The sequence below is a fragment of the Monodon monoceros genome, unplaced genomic scaffold (assembly GCF_005190385.1).
Source record: "Monodon monoceros isolate NGI ecotype Baffin Bay Population unplaced genomic scaffold, NGI_Narwhal_1 Super_Scaffold_5, whole genome shotgun sequence".
Classification (NCBI taxonomy): domain Eukaryota; kingdom Metazoa; phylum Chordata; class Mammalia; order Artiodactyla; family Monodontidae; genus Monodon; species Monodon monoceros.
The window spans coordinates 66,987,296-67,010,395 of NW_021703782.1; the positions used below are offsets into that span (position 1 = coordinate 66,987,296).

At 35.4% G+C, this 23,100-nt stretch overlaps 1 protein-coding gene across 1 annotated transcript in view; it reads right to left on the reverse strand.

Annotated features, from left to right (window-relative positions):
- Window positions 1-1,405: 1,405 nt before the first annotated feature.
- ALDH1A1 (aldehyde dehydrogenase 1 family member A1) overlaps window positions 1,406-23,100 on the reverse strand; it is a 53,917-nt gene continuing 32,222 nt past the window's right edge. Inside the window, exons 6-13 of the mRNA XM_029202926.1 lie at window positions 22,868-22,996; window positions 21,125-21,238; window positions 16,849-16,951; window positions 15,090-15,274; window positions 12,091-12,255; window positions 8,655-8,812; window positions 6,738-6,812; window positions 1,406-2,010 (exon numbers count right to left, since the gene is read on the reverse strand). Coding sequence (XP_029058759.1) covers window positions 1,938-2,010; window positions 6,738-6,812; window positions 8,655-8,812; window positions 12,091-12,255; window positions 15,090-15,274; window positions 16,849-16,951; window positions 21,125-21,238; window positions 22,868-22,996 — 1,002 coding nt within the window. The 3' untranslated portion in view covers window positions 1,406-1,937. The remainder of the gene's footprint in view (window positions 2,011-6,737; window positions 6,813-8,654; window positions 8,813-12,090; window positions 12,256-15,089; window positions 15,275-16,848; window positions 16,952-21,124; window positions 21,239-22,867; window positions 22,997-23,100) is intronic.

The following is a 23,100-nucleotide window of genomic DNA, read 5'->3' on the forward strand; positions in this document are numbered from 1 at the left end:
AAACACATCTTTCCATAATGTAGACACTGTCTGGTTTTTGGAAAACACAACCTTCCTCTGTATTTGGCTTTTTTTCCTTCTCAGTGTCCTAACATCTTTCAGTTCTCCCTAGACTTTAATTCTTCCTGTTTTCAAAATGGTCATTATGTCCCAAATTGTATAAGATAGTCCAGATGGCAAATTTTATAGGCCCATACAAGTTAGAGAAGCTCTTGCAATTGGGGGTGAAATTATTTCAGGTCTAAGAAGCTAATAAATTTCATTCGTTCACACATTGTTGCACTTGACTATGACAGCTATTAGAATGTCCTAGTAACAGTGTCACTAACTAATCTGTTAATGTAAAATGACAAACTTAATCATTTATATAAAATCTGAATCTGAAAAAGAATGTTATCCTAAAGATTACTAGGCTTAAATTTTAAGCTGCTGAACTAATGGTTTTAGAATATGTATAGTAATATATAAAAAACATTATACTTGGGCTTAAGTCACTTCCCACATGGGAGCACAACAAGAAGAGGCTCTTTGTCTAGGGCACAAATATGTAAATATGGTCCAGTTAGTTTTACAGACGACATTTTCCCAGCTGCTTCCCTTTGATCCCCAGATCTCTGCTCAGAACACTCAGTGCTACCTCGTTGCATAGAACAGCATCTTCCAATGTGGGTTTCTTAATGTTAACTGGTATTAAATGAGGGTGAGGGGAAGGCAAGGCCTCTGGTTAAACAAATTTTGGGGAAAAAAAACTATTAAACAAAACTAAACAGTTTGTAGGACTTCTCAGAACTTAGACTATGCCAATGTGCAATCTGCAACTCCAACAGGGGAAAATATTATATAGAATTTTTTTTGATGGAACATGTCCAGAGGGAATATTTTGTAGGACTTCTTTCCTCTTTATTCACTGCAAATCTGCTCATCATTAAGGTTCATATCCAGTCAAATTTCCTTCATGAGGCCATTCCCAAGTCCGTCAGTTACTGGTATCACTACCCTTTGGCATATTACTATAATCTTATGGTTCTTCGAATTCTCATTTCCATCATATGCGCCATCATTTTTTTCAGACAGTGTCTTTGTTCTCCACATATTAAAGCATTTTGGATAATGGACCATTCACTATTCACCTATTTTCTACAACACCTACCATAGTGCCCAGAGCTTTGTAGGAACTCAATAAATGCTTGCTGAAGGACTGAAGCCATCTATCTCAAATGTTTGCTATTGATTGCAAGAATTCCTGCAGAAAATAAAATTTGTTTCTTTACCTATTTGAGAATAAGTAGATTAGACTTTTATTTTTAAATATATCTTTATGCTCAATTTAACACTGCTTTTGAGTGACAGGGAGAGTAAATCACCATAACCAAGACTCTATTTTAAAAATTCACACTGAACAAGAATCATGCAAGGTTGTTTTTATTAAGCTTTATGTTTAGATTACATCTAAGTATTTCAGGCATTACTTCATTTGACAAGCAGACATGACATTTTAGGAAACATTTCAACAAACTCCAAGGACTTCACAACTATGGGGAACAGAGCACATCTAGTCTGCAGTTAACAGGTATGGTAAGTACTTCAAGGGGTGGTCAAGGGAAAGAAGATAAATGATAACTGGTCCTCTTTCATAAAATGTTTATCCTAGACAAGTAGCTACAAAGAAAAGCACATGACTGTTACAGAGCTAGCTTGCATCCAAATCCATCATTTTCATTACGCGTAGGACTTGGGTGTCACATATCAGAAGGCAGATGATTCCTTCAGAATAAGCTACATATCAAGTTTTCTATGTGTAGTATTAATGCTAATATGATTAGCTCATGTTTAAAAAATGAAAGAAAGAACAATTTTGCATTTAAAACCCACTATGATATATTAGCCACTGAAGGAGGTGCTTAGCCATTGAGGAGTCATCTCTGCACTCTTGTAGTTTATGAGTTCTTCTGAGAAATTTTGATTGTGACCGTCTTGACCTCTGTGTATTCATGGAGACCATATTCTCCTCTAGAGAGAGGGGGAAAAATGAACAGAATTTAGCAGAGCAGTACAAATACACTATGGTCAATGATAATCAAAGCTTGTTCCTGCTTATCTGGCTAGGGACAATGGAAAATATTTTCTGTGTACAGAACCATTTCAAATAGTAGCTAGCCAACCGTAACATATCTGGTCTTATATAAATCCCCTTGTGGGAAAATTTTTTAAATAATTTTTTTGCATGTTTAAATGATCATGTACCCTCAGTAGACTTTCAAAGAAATTGTTCAATTTTGACATTTTTTCTGCTTGACTATAAAAGGGCTCAACACACACACACGCACATGCACACGCACACACACACACACACAACTCGGCCCAACAAGAATTTTATCATATCTAGGTTAGGTTCAAATAAATAAGAAGGCTATATTACTAGAGGAAAATTAGTAATTTATAATCACTTGAGTAGTATAGAACAACTATAAATTCAAGTATAGCTCAGTTTAGTGTATTTACCATGTCCAGTTGGTCCAGAAATGAGGAAGGGGCTAAAAATGACTAGGCTTCTATTTTCACTCTAACTGGCCCTAATATGGCTTAAAACAAAATATTTTCTAGCTGTAGTTGTAATATCTTTTGTTCTTGATTCTTGGCAAAAACAAAAACAAAAACCCCCAAAACCAAAACTCTGACCTTAACTGTTACAACTTTTTATTTGGGGGTTGGGTTGTTTTGTTTTGTTTTGTTTTAAGAGGGGGAGAGGGTTCATTGGCCTAAAATTCAGGGCTTTTGGGCTTTCTGTGGTTGTTGGATTTTTCTATTTATGCAACCCCTGTCATTTGCTTATATAACTCTTAAATCCAACCCAAATGATCAGGAATTAACTTGAGTCAGTCAATTAAAATCCTTGTATCTTGTTATCAGGTTTATTGAGACCTCCTATCAGTTTTGGAAACTGTGATGTACCCTTCATTAAAGAGATAACTAAAAAGATTAGGCTAAATTATTCTCTGTATTGTTTTGATGAAAGGATTAAATTACATGTACATAAGAGTACTCTTAAAATCATAACACTCATGCACATGTAGGCTTACAGAGGAAAAAGATCTTGATCTTTTTCTACCCCTCTCCTTTGGTGAGGTAGACAGGTATGTAGAAGACATCTTTTTCTCCTGGGTAACCTAATCCTCTTACACTGATTATTTTCTTGGGCCATTAAGCTTCTGAAAATACCTTCTAAAAGCTTCAATGAGCATGTTCTTCAAAGTAATTAAAGGGTTTAGCCTCAGTTGTCTGAAACCCATTAAAGGATAATATTTTAGTAAGTATTTTATCTCACAAAGTTAGATATATTAACCCATGATTTTTGCCAATAGGCTTTCCATTGTATTTTGGGTTACGTGGACACTTGAAACTCTCAGGAGAGTACAAAGTGTGATAATTGTCTTACTCAAGTTGAAATAGGCCCTGCTTCTTAGTGTTCCGATGTATACAAATTCCTATGTCTATGATATAACACAAAAACATCTTTATATTTCTCTTTATATCACTAGCCTATGAGTTATTGGTTCTGTGCTTCTAAAATTGTCAATGTACCAGTCACCCGGGACCTGATGCAAATGCTGATTCTATTTCAGCAGGTCTGGGGATAGGCCTGAGACTCTGCGTTTCCAACATACTTTTACGTGATACCCATGCTTCTCATCCAGGGTCCACACTGGAGTGATAAGATGCTAGTAACAAGTTATGCCTGTTTTACACTCTGTATCCAGAAATGAGCCTGGCACTAATTAAGTAAGCACAGGAAAATGTTTGCTGAACTGGTTTGGCAAATATAATCAAGCAAAAACTACTCACGTTAGCCCACCAGTTTATACCACTTTATCTCTCCCCATTTCTGAAGGGGACAGGAAGAAAGAAATATCTTGTGAGGTGTTGAGAGCCAATTAAGTTTGAAATGGCATACTAGTAAAGTCTCAAGTGACCTATGTTAATCTAAGTAAAAATTAGTGCAATTACACAGAGAGAGGGATTTCTACCATTTAACTCATTCCAGGGCCAGCACCATGACCTGAGATGCAAATCCTGGTTTGGGCACTCAGCATCACCACCACATTGGGCTGTGCATACTACTATTTTCAGCTCTTTGAGAACTCTTTCCAACTGATCAATTCTACCTTTCTATCTTTGAAGATAAACTGTAATTGAACTCTTGGGAGTCATTTGAGGTTATTGCTTCAGTAATTCTCTTTAAACATCTTGCAGCAAATGACTTATTTATTAAATTTGCCAAATTTGGTTTCAGATAGACATTAACACTAGCATCCTCAGCTGGAAGTTTTGAAGTAAAAATTACAGTATAACTTTTTCCTTTGTATTTCAAAGAAGCAAATTATCTATACCCACAGTCCAGATTTTTAAGAAATTACTGATGGCTGATTCTTGTTTTCATCCCCCTCTTTATTTGCTTTCCATATGTCTAGAACATAAAGTTTGACTAAATTGTATTTAACAAAATTGATATGTTTAGTCTACTTTAATTATTTCATCCCTTCTGATTATTTTATCTATGACATTCCTAGGGAAGTGTATTAGATAGCTGGACCAGCAGTAATCTGATCTTCAGAATAATCTAACTTTTGTTATAGCTCTTTGTACAAAGTAATTAGTGCTGCCAAGGGACTCCCCAGTAATGAGTATTATAAAGACAAGGAGCTAGGGAAGGATGAAACCATTTGTTGAGTCCCTGCTTTGTGACAGATACAGTGCTAGGGAATGAAGGCGTAGTATGTTTCCTAACTCTCACAACCATCTTAAGTGGAATATTAACATTTCCCTTTTAAATAGGAGAAAATAGATGTTCAGAAGTTAGGCAACTTGAACTGGACTCTGTGGCTAGCAAGAGGTGGAGTCAGAGTTCACAGGCAGGCTGGTTAGTCTCCAGTTATGTTTACTATGCTGTGTGCACCTTTGACAAATTGATCTTTTGCCCACTCCACCTCTCCATCAACATTCTAAAGCTATCTATCGCTTTCCTTGCTCCACTAATATATGTAAGCCGATTTTCTTGAATTCAAGGCTTCTTAATCTGTATCCTGTTTAACTCTGAAATCACACTTCTCACCCCCATAAATCCCCACCTGTCAGGCAAATTCACTAACCCCTCAACATGCCACATAGAACATTCCTTCAAGAATGCCCTCTTATCTGCTTCCTAACATCCTACACTTGTTACATGCCCTAGATCAAGTCCTACCTTTTCTGTTAGGTCTTCTCTTATTCTATAAACGGTCTTTAAGTTTTTATCCGCTGCATTTTCACCAGGGTTAAAACCACAGAATCTCAAAAATGGAAAGGAGCTCATAGACCTTTTACTTCCTTCTCCCATTCCTATCCCCACCACAAATGCTGAGCTTGCCTGACAGATGGAAGTAGTGAGAGTTAGCAAGGTGACGTGAATATTATAGTCTGGTGGTGCCCAGATTTTCCGTCCTCTGATACTGCGCTCTCCATTTTAACTGCTTCTCTACCTTCGCGAGGCACGGACTCCCAGTCTGTTACTATTTATTTCATAGTGTGTGTTGGTTATTTTGCTCTCTCTATATTTTTACATGTTCCTCCTGCCACCACGATTATATGGAAGGTGGAACGTGGTACCGTGTTTCTGGGGCTCCTAGGACCTCATATACATAGTAACTACTTAATGAAAGTATATTGAGAAGGAGAATGGATCATTTTAACACGCCCTCTTTTCACTGACTCCCCAGTGGTAGTTGTTTCATTGTGATTTTGCTGATTTATTTAAATGACAAGTACCTGGCTCTTTAAGGCACTCATGACCTTTAGAAGCTGAGACTCACTTTTACTTGCTGTTTACAAAATGAGCAGCTTCACTATGTTTGATTCCATAAGGTTTGAATATAATGTGTCTTTTCCTGATGATTTTTTAAAATTTATTGATAAATATGAGAAAATTTTAAGAAATAAAATGGTTAAAAGTGCTTGAACAAAATTGACCAAACACATTGCCACTACTTTCTGTGTGTAAATATGTATGTGCACATTTTTAAAAAGTCAATATTTCCTGGATTGAAAAGCAACTGAAGGCTCATAAATGCATTTGTATAATATATACAACCTAGTATATATACAATCTAATATATCCTCAATCTAGTCATGACTATAAAACATGTTTTCCTTAGTTAAATTTTTCTTTCAGTTTAGATTTTAGTACCAAAAATAACTCATTCAGGTTATTTTAGAGTCTACATCAAAAATATTACAACAAATGAGAATCATCACTCCTACACTGAAAAGTTTTTTGATATAAAGACACCTAATTTACTTATGTAAGAGGCATATTCAAATAGCTAAACTGTTCTTATATTTGCACACTTCTTACAATCACCAATTTGTAGTTTCCACCTCCTTTCTGGAAATGTTTCCCCAATATATTACATTCATGTATACAGCAAACAATTCTAAAAGTAAGCAGTATTTCAGTAACCAATGTAAAGTGCTTAGTATGATCCCTTGTGAATTGTAAGAGTTTAATAAATTGTATTTCCCTCTGCCATCACCTGTTTGCACTTTTTGGGGTAAATCCAGCATTTAAAAAGCTGTTTGACAGTATTAATCTCCAGGAAAGAACAGAGGCAGGTTTTAATCCGAGCAGTAATAGGATTAATTCCTTGAGAGTGAGAACCATTTTTATCAAGATAAGTATTTATCTTAATGAAAGTTAATCTTACAGTTCTCGACCATTTCCAGACATCTTGAATCCACCAAAGGGGCACTGGGCAGATACCACACTATAGCAGTTAACCCTGAAAAGAAAATAAGTACGTTATAGGTCATACTTAACCTATGAAATAACTCCTAAATTTGGAATTTTTGAAATTCAGAGAGTTCTTTAACAACTCCATTAATTTTAATATTACGTAGTCATTTTTGAGCAAAAGTAGCACTATAAATTAGAATGCAGGAGTATAAGCATATGTATATATACTGCCTAGGAATTTTTTAAAAAATGGTCCAGCTCTGTGTGTGGATAGGCATTTTGGCAGTACATCATGTCCCTGAGAAGTTATAGCTTGAATTATAAAAGATAGACTACCCAACGTACCATAAGAGGAAGGATATGGTCTGTGAGAGATGAGTTTGTTGGATGGGTGTTCTTTACTGCCTATACTCAGTAAGCTTTGTAGTTCTCTTGTGGGTTGTATACTTAACAGGCTAGAATTAATTTTCTTTTATAATTGTAATATGTCTCATATTACTTAGTTCACTTTTTTCATTAATTAATTCAAAAAATTGCTTAGACAGAGGCCTTGACAGGAGTTGGATTTCATTATTAATTTGCTTATCCCTTGCCATGTTTTAAAAAATGTTTCAAAATGCTTTTATGAACATATAATTATAAAAACATGAATAATTAGAATTTAAAACAATTAAAAGACCTACATCCAGACTCAGTCACAGAAACTGATATAATTGGTGGGTTTGACGTACACCCTCCTCTACCCAAATCAGTGTAGATATTTTTAAAGCTCCCCAGACAACTCTACTGTACAGCCAGGGTTGAGAATCACTGCTTTAGAGTCTGAAATAGGTCTGAATCTCAGCTGTCATTTATTGCATGATCTCAATCAATTATGCAACCTCACTAAGCTTCTGTTTTTCCGTCCGTAAATTTGCCATACCAATTAACAGTTGTAGTAAGGTAACATGAGATAATGAATGTGAAGACTGCCACGTGGTGCTTAGCGTAGAGTGCATACTGACTAAATCATGAATGTCCCTTTGCTTAAGAAAAAAGATTCTAGAGCTATCAAGAGGGGCAAGGATTTCTTGGCTGTCTCTGAAGGATAGATACTTTTCAATGTCCAGTGGTTTTGGTTGTGACATTATCGGGAAGAAAATAATCTTGGGCTGTTGATGGGACTGAGGGGACAAAGTGAGGTCTGATGGAAAAAAAATTACTAACAAGGCAGTCCAGAGGTGGGGGGCTGGGCAGGGGATGTGACAGTTTGAGAGACATAGCCTTGGCACTTATATACTCTAAATTAAAGTGTAAACATCAGAGATATAAACCAGGTCAAAAATAAAACAGACATGCTCCTCAAAATGCAATATGTTCTTCCAATTTAAGACCTTCAGACATCTCTAATAGTCCCAGAGTAAAAAGCTGATGTAAGAACTAAATGCTTGTATACATAAGGGCACTGAATAAATACTGTCTTACTATCTGATTATCTTGATTAAACAGAACTTTTATCTCCCTTGTGTGTAGCATAGTGCCAAGTGCCTAGAAATTATTTATAATAATAATACATATTGTACTAGTCAAACATCAATAAAGTATTTTGGGCAAGTAATTTCAGAAGGCTGGATAGAGTTAAATATATATATGTGTCTGTGTATATATATATAGATAGATATAGATATGTGTATATATATATATATGCTATATCTATCTATCTATCTATCTATCTATCTTCTATGCTCTTCTAAAGTTCTTCCAATACAGCAGGATTTTTGTTTGTTTGTTTTATTTTCAAACAGCAGGCCATGTGATTCCAAACAAAAAATCAAAGTCAGAAAAAATTCAAAGTAGCCTGTTAATGTGGTTAACATTGAAAAGGTGGTATTACATAGGTTTGACTTACCACACTGTCCCGGCCTGCAGAGCAGAGGAGACTGTGATGGCTTTATCAATATCTTTGGTAAAAATTCCTGCTGATAAGCCATAGAAAGTATTGTTTGCTCTCTTGATTACATCATCTAAAGATTTAAACTTCATGATTTGCTGCACTGGTCCAAATATCTATACCACAAGAAATGAATGAAATAAATCAAAGTAATAGGTTACAACTAAATATTTATTTTGTATTATAGTTATAAATATAAATCTATATAATATATAAATAAAATATTTATATTTATTATATTTCATGTAAATATACTTATGTTTTATATTGACTGTAAGGTACTTGGCACACAGTGAGCAATCACTAAATGTTTTTTTATTATCAATAAAAACAATCAAAACTGCAGACCAATATCCCTTAAACCACAGGCCAATATCAACTACAGCAAATATTCCTTAAAAATATTAGCAAATAGTGTTCAACAATACCTACAAAGAATTGTACACCATCACCAAGTGAGGTTCATTCTAGAGATGCGAGGCTGGTTCAGTATTCAAAACTCAATCAATATAATACATCATATTAATAGAATGAAGGAAAAATATCATATAATCATCTCAATTGATGCAGAAAAAGCATTTGACAAAAATCCAACCTCTTTTCCCCCTTAACAGATTAAAAATAGAAAGGCACTTCTGAACCTGATCAAAGGCAGTTATGAAAAATCTTACAGTTAACATCATACTCAATGATATGATACTGAATGCTTTTCCCCTAAGATAGGGAGCAAAGCAAGATGTTCACTTTTACTACTCTTATTCAACATAGTGCTGGAATTCTAGCAAGTGAAAAAGGCAAGAAGAGGAAATAAAAGGCATATAGATTAGAAACAAAGGAATAAAATTGTCCCTATTTGTAGATGACATGATTGTCTACATGTAAATTCCCAAGGAATATCCAAAAATCTTCTAGAATACCTGAGCTCAGTGATGTCACAGGATGCAAGAAAATATACAAAAATCAAATATACTTGTATATACTAGCAATGAACATGTGCATACTGAAATGAGAAATACCATTTACAATCACTCAGAAAATACTTAGGTATAAATCCAATAAAACACATATAGGACTTGTTACCAGAAATTACAAAATGCTAATGAAAGAAATAAAGGAAGTTATAAATAAATGGAGAGATCTACTATATTCAATAACTGGAAGATTTAGTACAATAAAAACATTAATTCTCCCCAAATTGATATATACACAGTTTTAACACAACTCCTCTCAAAATTCCAGCAAGATTTTTTAGTATATATGGACAAGGTTATTCTAAAATTTATATGGAAGAGCAAAGGAATTAGCTTAGATAAAACAATTTTGAAAAAGAAGACTAAAGTGAGAGGACTCAGTCTTTCCAATCTCAAGACTTATCATACAGCTACCAAAATCAAAGGAGTATACTCAATATTTTGTAATAACCTATAAGGGAAAAGAATCTGAAAAAGAATATATATATATATTCATATATATATGAATCATTTTGCTGTACAGCTGAAGCTAACACAGCATTGTAAATCAACTATACTTCAATAAAAGTAAATAAATTAAAAAAGAGGGTATAAGTAGAGAAATAGACACATAGATCAATTGAAGAGTAGAGAACCCAGGAATTGATACACACACAAATATGCACAACTGAACTTTCACAGTTGCAAAAGTAATGGAATGGAAGAAAAACACCTTTTCAACAAATGATGCTGAAGCAATTGAACATATCGGCAAAAACAAACGAACAAACAACCTTGACTTAAATCTCACACCTTGTATAAAAATTAACCTAAAATGGATCATAGACTTAAGTGTAAAACATAGACTATAAAGCTTTCAGAAAGAATAAAAAAATTACACGGAAAAAAGTATTTTTGGATTTAGGAGTAAACAAAGAGTAGTTCATAGAGTTGACACCAAAAATACTATCCATAAAAAGAAAAATGGATAAATTGGACTTCTGTAAAATTAAAAACTTCTGTTCTGAGAAAGACCCTGGTAAAGAAGATGAAAAGACAAGCTACAGCCTGGAAGGAAATATTTGTGAACCACACATCCAAAAAAAGATCAGTATCAAGAATGTATAAGGGGCTCTGGAAACTCAACAGTAAAAAGCACACAATCCAATTAGAACATGAGCAAAAAAAATGAAGAGACATTTCATCAAGGAAGTTATCAGATGGCAAATAAGCTCATTAAAGATGTTCAATATCACTAGCCACTAAGGGAATGCAAATTTAAACCTCAGTGAGCTATCACACCTATCAGAATGGCTAAAATAAAAAATAGTCACAACAAATGTTAGCAAGGATGCAAAGAAATTAGGATCATTCATACATTGCTAAGGGGAATGTGAAATCGTTCAGCCACTCTGGAAAACAGTTTGGCAATTTCTTAAAAAGTTGCATCTACCATATGACCTAGCATTATACTCCTGGGCACTTATCCCAGAGAAATGAAGACTTACGTTCACACAAAAAACCTGTATACTGATGTTTATAACAGCATTATTAAAAGTAGCCCCAAACTGGAAACAACCCAAAGTTCTTCAAAGGGTGAATTGTTAAACAAACTGTGGTGCACCCTTACTATGAAATACTACTCATCAATAAACAGGAACAAACTATCCTTACGTGCAACAACCTAGATGAATCTATAGAGAATTACGCTGAGTGAAAAAAAGCTAATCCCAAAAGATTGCATGAAGTATGAATCCACTTACGTAATATTCTTGAAATGACAAAATTACAGAAATAAAGAAGAGATTAGTGGTTAAGAGAAAGCCAAGGGTTGAGGATGGGATGGTGTAGGAAGGATAATAGATTTGGCTATTAAAGGGAAACATGAGAGATTCACGTGGTGATGAAATGCTCTGTGTCTTGACTGTATCAATGTTAACATACTTGCTGTGATATTATATTATAGATTTGTAAGATGTTATCAATGATGGAAACTGGATAAAGAGTACATGGGATCTTTCTGTATTCTCACAATGGCAACTGAATCTACAATTATCTCAAAATAAGGAGTTGAATTTAAAAAAACAGCATATCACTTTATTCTTTTCCAATTATTTTCAAATATATTATTTCCAAAGGAGAAGAAGCAACAATGAACGTGGAATTGTATTTTCTATTACTTTAAATCTGTGAAGGAAGCACCTAGAAATTGCTAAGCATCCTGACCTGCAGTCCACTGGAAGTTCTTGGCCTGCCCAGTGAGCTCCTGACTATTTTTAGTCTTAATCAAAAATAAATTAATCCTTTATCAGTATTAGAAATGAAAAGTAACATTTATTGGAAAAGGTGTTCAAAGAGCTGAGAATGTTACAGTAATACTTTGTATACATCCACGCAGACAAAATATGGCAACAAAGGGAACAGAACAGAATGAAACCATTTACCTCCTCTTTGGCAATGCGCATCTCATCAGTGACATTGGAGAAAACCGTGGGCTGGATAAAGTAGCCTTTATTCCCCCATGGACCTCCGCCACACTCCAGTTTGGCCCCTTCCTTCTTCCCACTTTCAATGAGGTCAAGTATTTTTTCATATTGTTCCTTATCAATCTATTTGAAAAATATCACATGAAAAGGAAAAAAAATAGCAACTCGTAAAGATAATACTTTGCCCGGCCTGTAAATAAAGGTTTCAAAATGCTAGGCTATTGTTATTAAGTTAAATATTCAACCTAAACAGCTGACAGAGGCTCAGATTTATTGTTGGGTATATTTTATCTCAAGACTTTTCTGGAAAGAATCCTTGAAGATAAATATTTGTATTTAGTGTTTGTTTCACAGCCATGTAAGAGAAGTGTATTGGCACTGCAAATGTGTAAACCTTTTCACACAACTGTCATTTATTTACAGGAAGAAATGTCTGTTAATCATCAACCACACTTAACCTGGAAACTGTAATCCTAAATGAAATTAAAAGGTGAAAGAAGAAAAAGAAAACTTTAATGCTGGGTTAATTAGACATGGCAGTTGGAAAGCAGATGCTTTGTGACTTTAGGAAGATTCCACGACCTCTGCTTCTCTTCATCCTGACCATCCCCTTGTGGCAGGGTCCATGCTGACCACAGCCTGGTTATCCCACCCAGTTTAAGTCCCCCTGGGGCAGTGAGTAGGTCTGGTTCTAATTTCTGACCTGTCCTGATTGTTGCCAACCTGCTTTGTTAAATGGACCACATCTAAATATATTACAAGAACTACAGAACTTAAATGGTTTATTTTTACAAGGAAAAGAATGACTACAGAGTTCTAGCTGGGAACGTCAGGAGCCCATACCTCTCCTCCATGCACTGGAATTGGGACTACCTATTGCCTCAGTTCCTATTTGGAGGGGTTGAAGGACTGGGTGATTCTTGGACTCCAAATCACTGGTGAAGACTGCCTTGTCTCAGATGTGGTTAGGGTTAGGTTTTAAAGGAAAAACATTGGAGATCCTGGAGTTAAGGTGTGAGCCTCTTGTCAATTTGCCTTGACTCTTCTGACTACTTAAAAACTGTTGTTCTTTATCGTCCTCTATGACTCTGTAATCTCCCCTATCTTCTAAATCCCAGGAAAAGTTTTCAGAGTTCTCACTGCACACAATCCAGCTCCATATCCAATTAGATTAAATACTATTTACACATACAACAAATTCTTCCTTGGTAAAGTCCTTTTCCAATCTGATTTCAAAGACCAAAATATACATTTCCTTAAAAAGTTGGAAATAATCAGTATTTTCATTTGAAAAAGAAGTTATGATATCCATATATATATATAATTTTATATTATAAATTAGAATATATATTAAAGCTTAGTAAATGAGTGTCTCTTTCCATAAGCTCTTTCGTATAACAACAAGTGAGTATTTCAAAGGGTAAAGAAGCTTCAGGGGCTTTTCGGTCTTTTACTCAAAGTTCCAACGTATCTACTTTTTCTACTTTTTCTACTTATTCAGTGCAACCTGTGACAAAAATATTTTCACTTATCAAGTTTAAATTATTATGTTAAGTAGTTAGATCACTGGATTATTTACTTAAGAATGCTATGAATGGAAATTTTCTTAAAATGAAGCATTCTAGCTCAATTTTTGAGCCTCCGGTTGAATTGTGCAGATCCCCTGATGGGGGAAAATATTGCCCAACAATGTTTAATATTAAGTATCTTCTCTTCCCTTCCTCTCTCTTCTTTTCTTTCCTCTTCACATATATATTTCTTTCTATCAATCTATCTATCATCTATCTTATGTCTGTTTGATAGATGTGTATCGCAAATGGGAAACGTGTTTACTTTTACATAGATAGATAAATAGACAGATATTTAGAGAAAGAAACAATCACAGCTAAAACCTTAGAATCCCATCCCTTTTTAGAATGGGAGACCAAGTCAAAATTGAATTTAATACATGTCTTGGCATCCATTTGGAAAGTTACCCAATATGATCAAAATTAGCAACTACTTCTATGTAGTTACTAAACACAAAGATAAATACAAAATATAACAAGATTAGACTTAACAAAACGTATTACTTCATTTACCAGTTAAGTTATTTTAGGGCTTTTAGATTTCAATATTTGGTATTGCCTAAGTCCTAAAATTTTCCTACTTGGGTATCTTGTCATGAGCAGGAAAATCCAAGACAGCCTTTTAACTTTCTAGACTGTAAGCTCTATGAGATCAGGTAGAAACTCTGCTCTGGATCAAGACCTCAAAGGGCAGGAGTAAATTTAGAACCAAAGGTCCAGGAGCTTGAAAGCAGACAATGAACAGAGAACTGTGTAACGAAGAGGGAAGGATGAGCTTTGGATAAGAGAGACACTCTTGTTGACAGTGGTTCTAAGCAGACAGAAGAAAATGGGAACCCTAGGGGATCATTGAGCTTTAACAACTAAAATGGGAAGTTTGCCACAAAGCCAGGAACTCGGGACTTTTTAAGGCACTCATGCTATCTTTAGGAGGTCGAGTGACTAAAGACTTTGGAGAGAATTTATAGAGGTGTGCCAGCTGCCTGTATCTGGGATTGGAAGCCGAGAAAAAGGATTGATGCTGAGGAAAGAATAAATGATAGGATTGTTTAAGAACTTCCAAGTGGATAGGAACTGTAAATAGGGATTCAGAGGTGTACAGATCAAGGAAAACAAATTTACAGCATTTGTTATTTTTCCTCACATCTTTAATTTCCAACATATCTCTTCAACTGTTTCTGGATGTGATAACCAGGCAACACAAAACCAGGATACTTTCTTTACCATTGGGAGTTAGATTCATTATTTTTTTAATCACCAAACTGATACAGTATTGTCACCTGGGAAGATATGTGAATGGGAAGTAATCGTATTCAAGTAAAACCAGGTCTAGAGAAGATACTTTATTCTTGTGCCTGGTGAATGCTGTTCCGTCTATTTTACACTCACCTGAGGGCCTTGATTGACTCCTGGGGTTAGAGGATTTCCAAGAACATACTTTCTAGCCTGCTCAACACTCTTTCGAACAAACTCATCATAAATTGATTCTTCTACAAAGAGCCGGGATGCAGCTATACAACATTGGCCCTGGTGGTAGAATACCCCGTGGTGTGCAAATGCAACAGCACTGTCCACTGCAAAGAAGACATTCATGTTAAAGAAGAGATGTTTTCTAAAGATTATATATTTTTATACATCTTTCTCAGAGGTGATATGGTGGTATAAAAAAATCATGAGTCATATAGTCATAGATTCAGTATATTCTATCTCATTAGCCAGGTGACACATTAACCTTTCTGATCCTTTATTTGCTACTAAAATGGTAGTAAAAATAGTAGACTCTGAAATAATAGTGGTTATTAATACAACTTTAATATGCACAATTCCAAGAATGTGGAAACTATCCTAAGATCAAATCTCACTGCAAGTGATTTTTATAAATATCTCCATTTATAATTAGACGACTGTGAATATTTCTTTCAGGCCTCAGGTTTTAACTAATGACAAAGAAAATATAAAATATCCATTACATTAAATAAGAATTTTAAAACATTCTTAGATACCCTAATCAATAGAAAAAGTGATATTTCTGAAAATAAAAAACCCCATAAAACTCCCCCAAACCTCCAAACAACTAATATTCAGAATTGCCCACCCACCTTACAACCCTATTCTATGAAAACATTTTTCCAAATTTATGTAAAGTGTGCCATGTTATTTCATATATGCCTATAAATTCTTCTTATCTGTTTATTTGAGATGGTTATGTGGGTCTTAAAAAGAGGAAATAGTTTGCTTCATTAGTAGATCCTAAACAACCAGAAGAAAGTTTTCTTTGCATTTTAATTTTCTAAATGCAGAAGGTTTAATTTAACATTGTAGCAACTGGATATTGTTATCTTTATTTTGTGAACTAATCACATCCGCTTAGCTGTAGTGAAAGCAGTTTACAGGAAGATTTGGTAAAATCAGAAATCTTGTCATGTCTGTAGAATGTATAAGATAGTGTGCTCTAAAAAGCTTCGGGTAAGATCACAGTAACAACATAAGTCATCTGTGTTGATTGCCTCAGACCAATAATGCAGCTCTTAAAGAGACAGATGAATGTTTGACCTTCTTTTTCTGCTGGAAATAATTGCAGGATTCTACTTGATAATATAATCAGGATGAACCTAGGATATTGTATAATGGAGTCACATCATAATTAGAGATTTAATATATATAAATTCAACTACACCTGCTAGAAAAAAATGAGAGAAATTACTTAAATAGTAGGCATCCTTTTCCTCTTGCCATTTTATTCAATGAGCGTGTGACCCAGAGAGAAGGGAGACGACAAATGTGCAACTTGCTGTCTCTCCAGCTGGTCTCAGTCCAACGTGTCTGAGGGTATCTCACCACGCTTAAGGTGATGCTAATATTTAAAGGTATGGAATTAAGAATATACATTACGGCCCCTAAATGCAAAATAGTTAGTTTCTCTAGAGTTCAGCTGAGAAAATAGCAATCTATTCCAAACCAAGAAATTGTGTCTGTGTTGGACTTATCTAGGCGTTATAACTTTAGGACAATTTAAGAGATTTTTAAGAGTAATTTTGGACTCTGGTTAATGCCTTACACCTTGACGTTAGAAGCAAACCCTGCACTGTATGGCATTACCAGACACCAAAAAGAAGGGTGAGAAGTGAGCAGAGTGACTTTTACTCACGGTCGGCATCAGCAAACACTATGCAAGGACTTTTTCCTCCGAGTTCCAGGGTCACCCTCTTCAGATTGCTTTTCCCAGCAGCTTCTTTGATCATTTTGCCAACCTGAAATGGAGCATTACAAAGGAGGAGGCTTAATCTGCTCTCATGAAGGCAGGTTTCTTTAGCGATTTAAATTTATACGATGTTTGTGCCACAGTTACATTTCATTAGGGAGAAGTGGCATTTTTCCAGATTTGGCACTTTCAGATACCAAGGACTTCTCCATCCAAACATAAACATATGATGGATCATGAAAACAGATATATTGAACGTGATAGCTGATCTTGATGTACATGATCTTGATGTACATGGCTAGACAGGTTATTTTTCATTTTAATCAGAACTTCATCATTCTTCTGATCAGTCTGACAAATCATGATCCAACCATTATTTATCTATTTTGACTTTTCATCCTTCTGTTGAAATCCAGAAAACTCTATCCAGACAAAGTGGCGTATTTACCAGCCTCGAATCTCTCTCTGCTTCTCGTTTATAATGAGACCCAAAGGTCTTACCCCGACTTGGGCTGCCTCCATTCCTACCCTTCCTTAGGGTCCAGCTCATATCTTAGCTCCTCTTTGAAGCCATCTATGATGACTCAAGGTGAACATGAACCTTTCTTTCTCTGATCTCCAATAAGTGCCCTCATGAGGACTTGTTTCAGAGTTTCTCTTGGATTGTATTATTTGTATAAATATCAATTTCCCAAACAGATGTTGCCTCCCTGGTAGCAGTGACAATGTCCTATCATTGCATACCTTTTCTCAGCACTGTCTGTCAGAGTGGGCTCACTTAACTATTGATGAACTGCTATCCCCTCTCCCCCATGGCTCCCGCTCTCACTTTCCCTCTTTCTCATGCTGTCCTCCACACCTTTGAAGAGTGGAGTTTGGAGAAAGAAATTGGGTCTGTGCTCTGTGCTGCTACTTCAGTTAGCTGGAATCCTACTGGGTTTTTTTTGTTTGTTTTTTTCTTATTAATGCTAGTGGCCTCTCTTCAGAGAAAGAGTTTTCATTTTTTTTCTTTATGGATCACTTCCTATGAAGATTAGTTTCTGCATTTCTTTATATTTTTCTCATTTCAAAAATCTGGCCTGTTTTATAATTATTTCTTCTTTCTTTCTTTCTTTAATATAACTATTTCTTCTTTATTATTTTTTATTGAAGTCTTAGTACACTAAAAGGATCTTTGCTTTTCTTTTTACAAGGTGATTCATTTTATGTTGCTTCTTTTATCCTCTGGATTTCTTTTCCTCAACACATCAGATTTTAAGAAAAAGTTTCTATCTCAACTGAATAAAAGTTAAGTAGACGCTTGCTTGAATGTGTGTTTAAATTTTGACTGTTGAACCGACTCCTACTGTGCATTACAGAGTAGATCATTAATTAATCTGCTGATGTTTTCATCTTATTTAAAATCTTCATGCACTAAATCAAACCCTTAAATGTAGGTTAATAAAAATAAACTAAAAGTAGACTGGCAATGGAGAAACCCTGTTTGAAACTTCTCTTATATCCCATTTTGGTTCCACAACATATTTCTTATGACCACTCTCAAAAATTGAATTTTCATTTGAGGTGATTAAGAATTTTGTATTTTCTAGATAATAATCTTTGCCTTTCTCCCTTTGAATTCTCCAAATTCTTTCTCTGCATCTTTCTTTTATTTTCTGGGGGTTTTGGGGTTTTTTTTTTTGTTTTTAGCTTAGAAAGATTTGCTGGAGAAACTTTATTAAAGCAGATAATTTTTGTCTTGGGGAAGGGAGTAAGATCAGAGGCATTTTTCTAAAAGCTACAAATGTCAAAAGAACTAGCATGAAGAATGGTTAGAGGTACGAGTGAGAAAGAAAGGTTACACTTTTACTTCGTGCAGTTTCAGATGGCAAATAAAAGGTTCGTTTGAGTTTTCCCAAAGGTCTAGCTAAAGTCAAAATAAGGAAACATCAGTTTTTGCCCCATAATTTTGTTCCCTCACTTGGAAAAAAGTAAAATGTTGTCATTTTTTCCTCAAAAAGGTCTACAATGAAGAGAGGATAAGGACTATTTAGGCTATGGTAAAAAGTATGTTCCATGATATTGTGGCGTTGCCCTTGTGGGGCAGAAGTAGCAAATGCTCAAAACAATGTTCTAACTTAGCACATCCTGCACAACGTGGGTTGGATTCTGTTTTAAATGAATCTAATGGGACATTAAAATTCTTACCATGCCAGAAACATTTTTATAATGAGCGTGACTGCTACAATGAATCACAAAAACATAAAATCCATAGTTTGCCTCTTTCATGGCATTTGGCAAGTTCACTACTACCTTCAAAGCAACGAACTTGAAGCTAAAAGAGGACCCAGAAAGACTGATTTTTTGTGTGGCTTCTAAAATCATCTTAGTCACACTTAATTCTTTAATACTCAATTAGAAGTAGTTACTGTACTGGTTTCTGGAGATGAGAATGAATAAGATAGTCTTTGAGGATAGTCAGCAAAAGGGAGAGAGATACATAACAAAGCAAGGAGCACGTGCTATCATAATTATATATCAGGGACAATGGGGGCACAGATGGAAAGTTTTTAAATTCAGGATGCTCCTGAGACTGCGGAGAAAGCCATAGAGGGCATGTGATGGGAGCCACATTATAGTAGGTGTGGCCACGCATGAGCAAACGCCTGCGGGAATGAAAAGATGCATGAAATAATCAGGAAGTGATGGGGCAGCGATGAAGAAATATTTTGTGGAGAAGGGACCTCTTCCCTCACACCTTATGAACTAGTGTGAGAAATTAAAGAGTGAGGGAAGGAACAAGGGAATGGAAATGACTCTAGAACACACAATAATCATGCCATTTAGTGACTACTCTGTAGGATGCTAAATGTTTTACTACTCATTAGCTTATTCAGTTTTATTTGGTATAACTCAATAAAGTAGATATTATTATTCCCATTTTACATATGAAGAAACTCAAGTTTAGTAAGGATACTTAACTTTGGAAGACGTACTGCTAGGAGGGGTAGACTGAGAATTTAAACCTAGATGTTTCCTAGTCTTCTCATACCAAAGTTTTCTGGGGGAGGGGGCAGATAAAGTACCCCTAAAGTGCTGTAGGGGTTCAGGGATGAGCCAAGACAAACAGGCAGTGATGCAGAGATGGCATCGTGGAACAGTAGCCTCTGGCTCAGACAAACTAGAGAAGCATGTGGGATCTAGAGCAGAAGCTGTATGTGGCGTCCCTGTTGGGGAAGGTCTACAGTGCTAGGCTGAGAAATTGGTACCTTCCTGCTTTACCTCCTCTGCTATGATGTCAACCTGTGACTTCATCATGTTTTAATTTATTGCTGTGTCTTGACCATTACCAATTGTTTTGTCCACAGACTCCTGATTGAAGAATTGGTTTTCCCCTACCTCAATTAGGAGCTTGTAGAATGTAAACTTTTTCTACTCTATGTCTAAAAAAAAACAAGAAAAAATTATATATTGATATATCTAGTTTAAAAAAGATCAAGAAAAATAAAATTTTATTTTCTATCATTTTAGTTCTCTATGTAAACTACTCTTTATATTGGAGTGGCTAATTAGGAGTATAAAATAATCAAATTAGCCTTTCCACACTATCCGGAATGTTCTTCCTGTTTCTCCAGAAAGTTAAAAAAGTAACCATTTTCAACACCCAGAACATTTAAAGAGCATTTAGCATCCCTCCTCTCCCCCATCCCTCTCCTCTGAAGTGCCCACGGCTGAGGTCCTGTTCTTTAATCTTCTGGATAGCCAAGCTGGAGCTACTGAGGCAGAAAAGTTAGGTTGGATCGGGAAGCTGAGGGGCTGACTCCTTTTCAGAATGTTCAGGGAAGAGAGAGCCCCAAATAAGGAGCTACGGGTGAGGCTCTGCTCTTTGATTTCCCTAATCCACAGGATAAAATTACAATTCATTCATACAAATCACTGTGGCCTAATTTATATTTTTTATCATAAACCTTACTAATCATACGACAAGGTCTAATCAGCCATATTTCTCGTCAGAGAAAGTAATAACATACTAAAAACAGTTTACTCCAGTCCTTCTGCTTTTGTAATAGGTATTTCGTTTCATCTCAACGACATCTGCTTATGTTCTATAAACATGTGTGAAGGCTAGAATAAGGAACAAATCATTAAAAGAACTTTTGTTTTAAGGAAATGTCAGCTTAAAAACAGTAACATAAAACATGCTTCCAACTGCTTCACTACTGGCCTCAGTAAATGATGTTACCTGTGTTGATCCTGTGAAGGCCACTTTGTCTACATCCATGTGAGAAGAAATGGCCGCCCCTGCAGTAGGCCCGTAACCAGGGACAATATTCACTACTCCAGGAGGAAACCCTGCCTAAAAGATAACAAGTAAAATAGAACAGAACTGATCATTTAATTCTACAGAAAAAAGAGGAGAGTATGGGATCAAAGCTGCCTCTTTATGCTAATCTTATGAGTTTCTCTACAAAGAAAGATGCATATAGCTGGTTTTATTATTTATTATTATTCTTATTTCATTGTTTAGCCCACTTAAAATAACCTCAAGGGTTGCATTATTGATGGACTATTTCTCCTCAGAGTAAGTCCATCTTTGACTTTCATGGATCATTTGCTCCAATGATGGCTGTCTCAAATTTTATAATAGTAACTCAAAAAGATAGTGCGTGTAAAAGTGGTTGGTAAATTACTCACAAAGAAGGAAAACAATGCGTTTATTATCCATTCAGCAAAAATAAGAAGCTAAAGCGATCTTAACATTTTTAGTTTCTACCTGTTGATTGATCAGGGCATACCAACTAGGTTGCAAATTCCTATCAGCATTATTTAATCAGAAAAATGTTAGGTTAAAAATGGTCATCCCATTCATGATCAAGCTTCACAGACTGATTCCAATCCCAATTAAAGAATTATCAAGTATAGAGCAGTGTGGCAACTGAAACAACACATTGAAATTTCATGTTATTTGCATCAAAATGTCTCATTTTGACATCTCTTTTGCCTACTTGTAATTTGAAGTGAAGAATATTTTTAAGATATGGATTCAGATTTCCTGAATTTTAAATTTCTAGGGACTAAAGCTTATTTTTTAAATATTGGTATGATATAAAGGACAATAACTTGTTTGCAAGAAAAAATATATTAAAACAATCTAGATAGTTGATGAAAATAAATTTTATGTGCTCTTTTGTCAGTTTTTGAGCAGGAAGGTAAATGCAGAGGAAACCATAATAGAAAAGAGAATATAAAGGTATTCCCTCATTGGTGAATGAGTTTAGAAATAATGTAGCCCAATGCCACAAGCAAGCATATTAGCTCAGAAGCCTCCAACCGTCAGATAGACTAGTTTAAGCTAGTTTAAATTTGTAGAATTTCCAGGCTGTTAGTTGCAGTTATATACCAACTTACAGTTCAACATTTGAAAGAAAATCATAGCAATTTCAACATGAACTTGCATTCATGGGTGTTGGGCAAAAGAAATAAAAAAAGTGATCATAAGGTGGCAGTTGGACATGAAGATTTTGGTCTGGCTTCCTGTCCTCCTTTGGGCAGAGGTTCATTTGGGTTGACTGCCAAAAGTCCCTGCCAGCAGCTATGCTTAATGCGTCTCCACTGGACAGGAGCCATTGGCAGATAATGTAGTTTACAGTAGCAACAGATGAAGTCTTCCTACTGTAAATCAGGACTACTGATTTCTTGCACTTTTTTTTTTTTTAAGATATTTGAAATACAACTTTATTCTGATTCTAAACGAAAAGAAATGGGAATGACAGTAACAAACAAGATTCCACCTCTCAATATCGTCATGTGACTGTAGCAGTCTTATATTTGAAACTCAAGGAGGAAACAGCTGTGTTCCAAAACAGCTAAATATGCAGGTCCAAAAAATAAAGGTTTTTTTTTTTTAACGGCCACATTCACTCCAAAGCCCATCCATCTCCTTCAGCATCCAAAGATTAAACATATTTTGATTTAGGAAACGTACCTCTTTTATTAAAGATGCCATGTGAAGAGCAGTCAGAGGGGTTTGCTCTGCTGGTTTCACAACCACTGTGTTTCCGCAGCTGAGGGCAGGCCCTATTTTCCAAATGAGCATGACCAATGGGAAATTCCACTAGAAAGCAATATATAACAATAGATTCTTTGTATTGCTGAAAGCCACATTTGCTAATCTAACTTCCACATTATACACTCCCTGTAGATGTTAAACAAGAATTG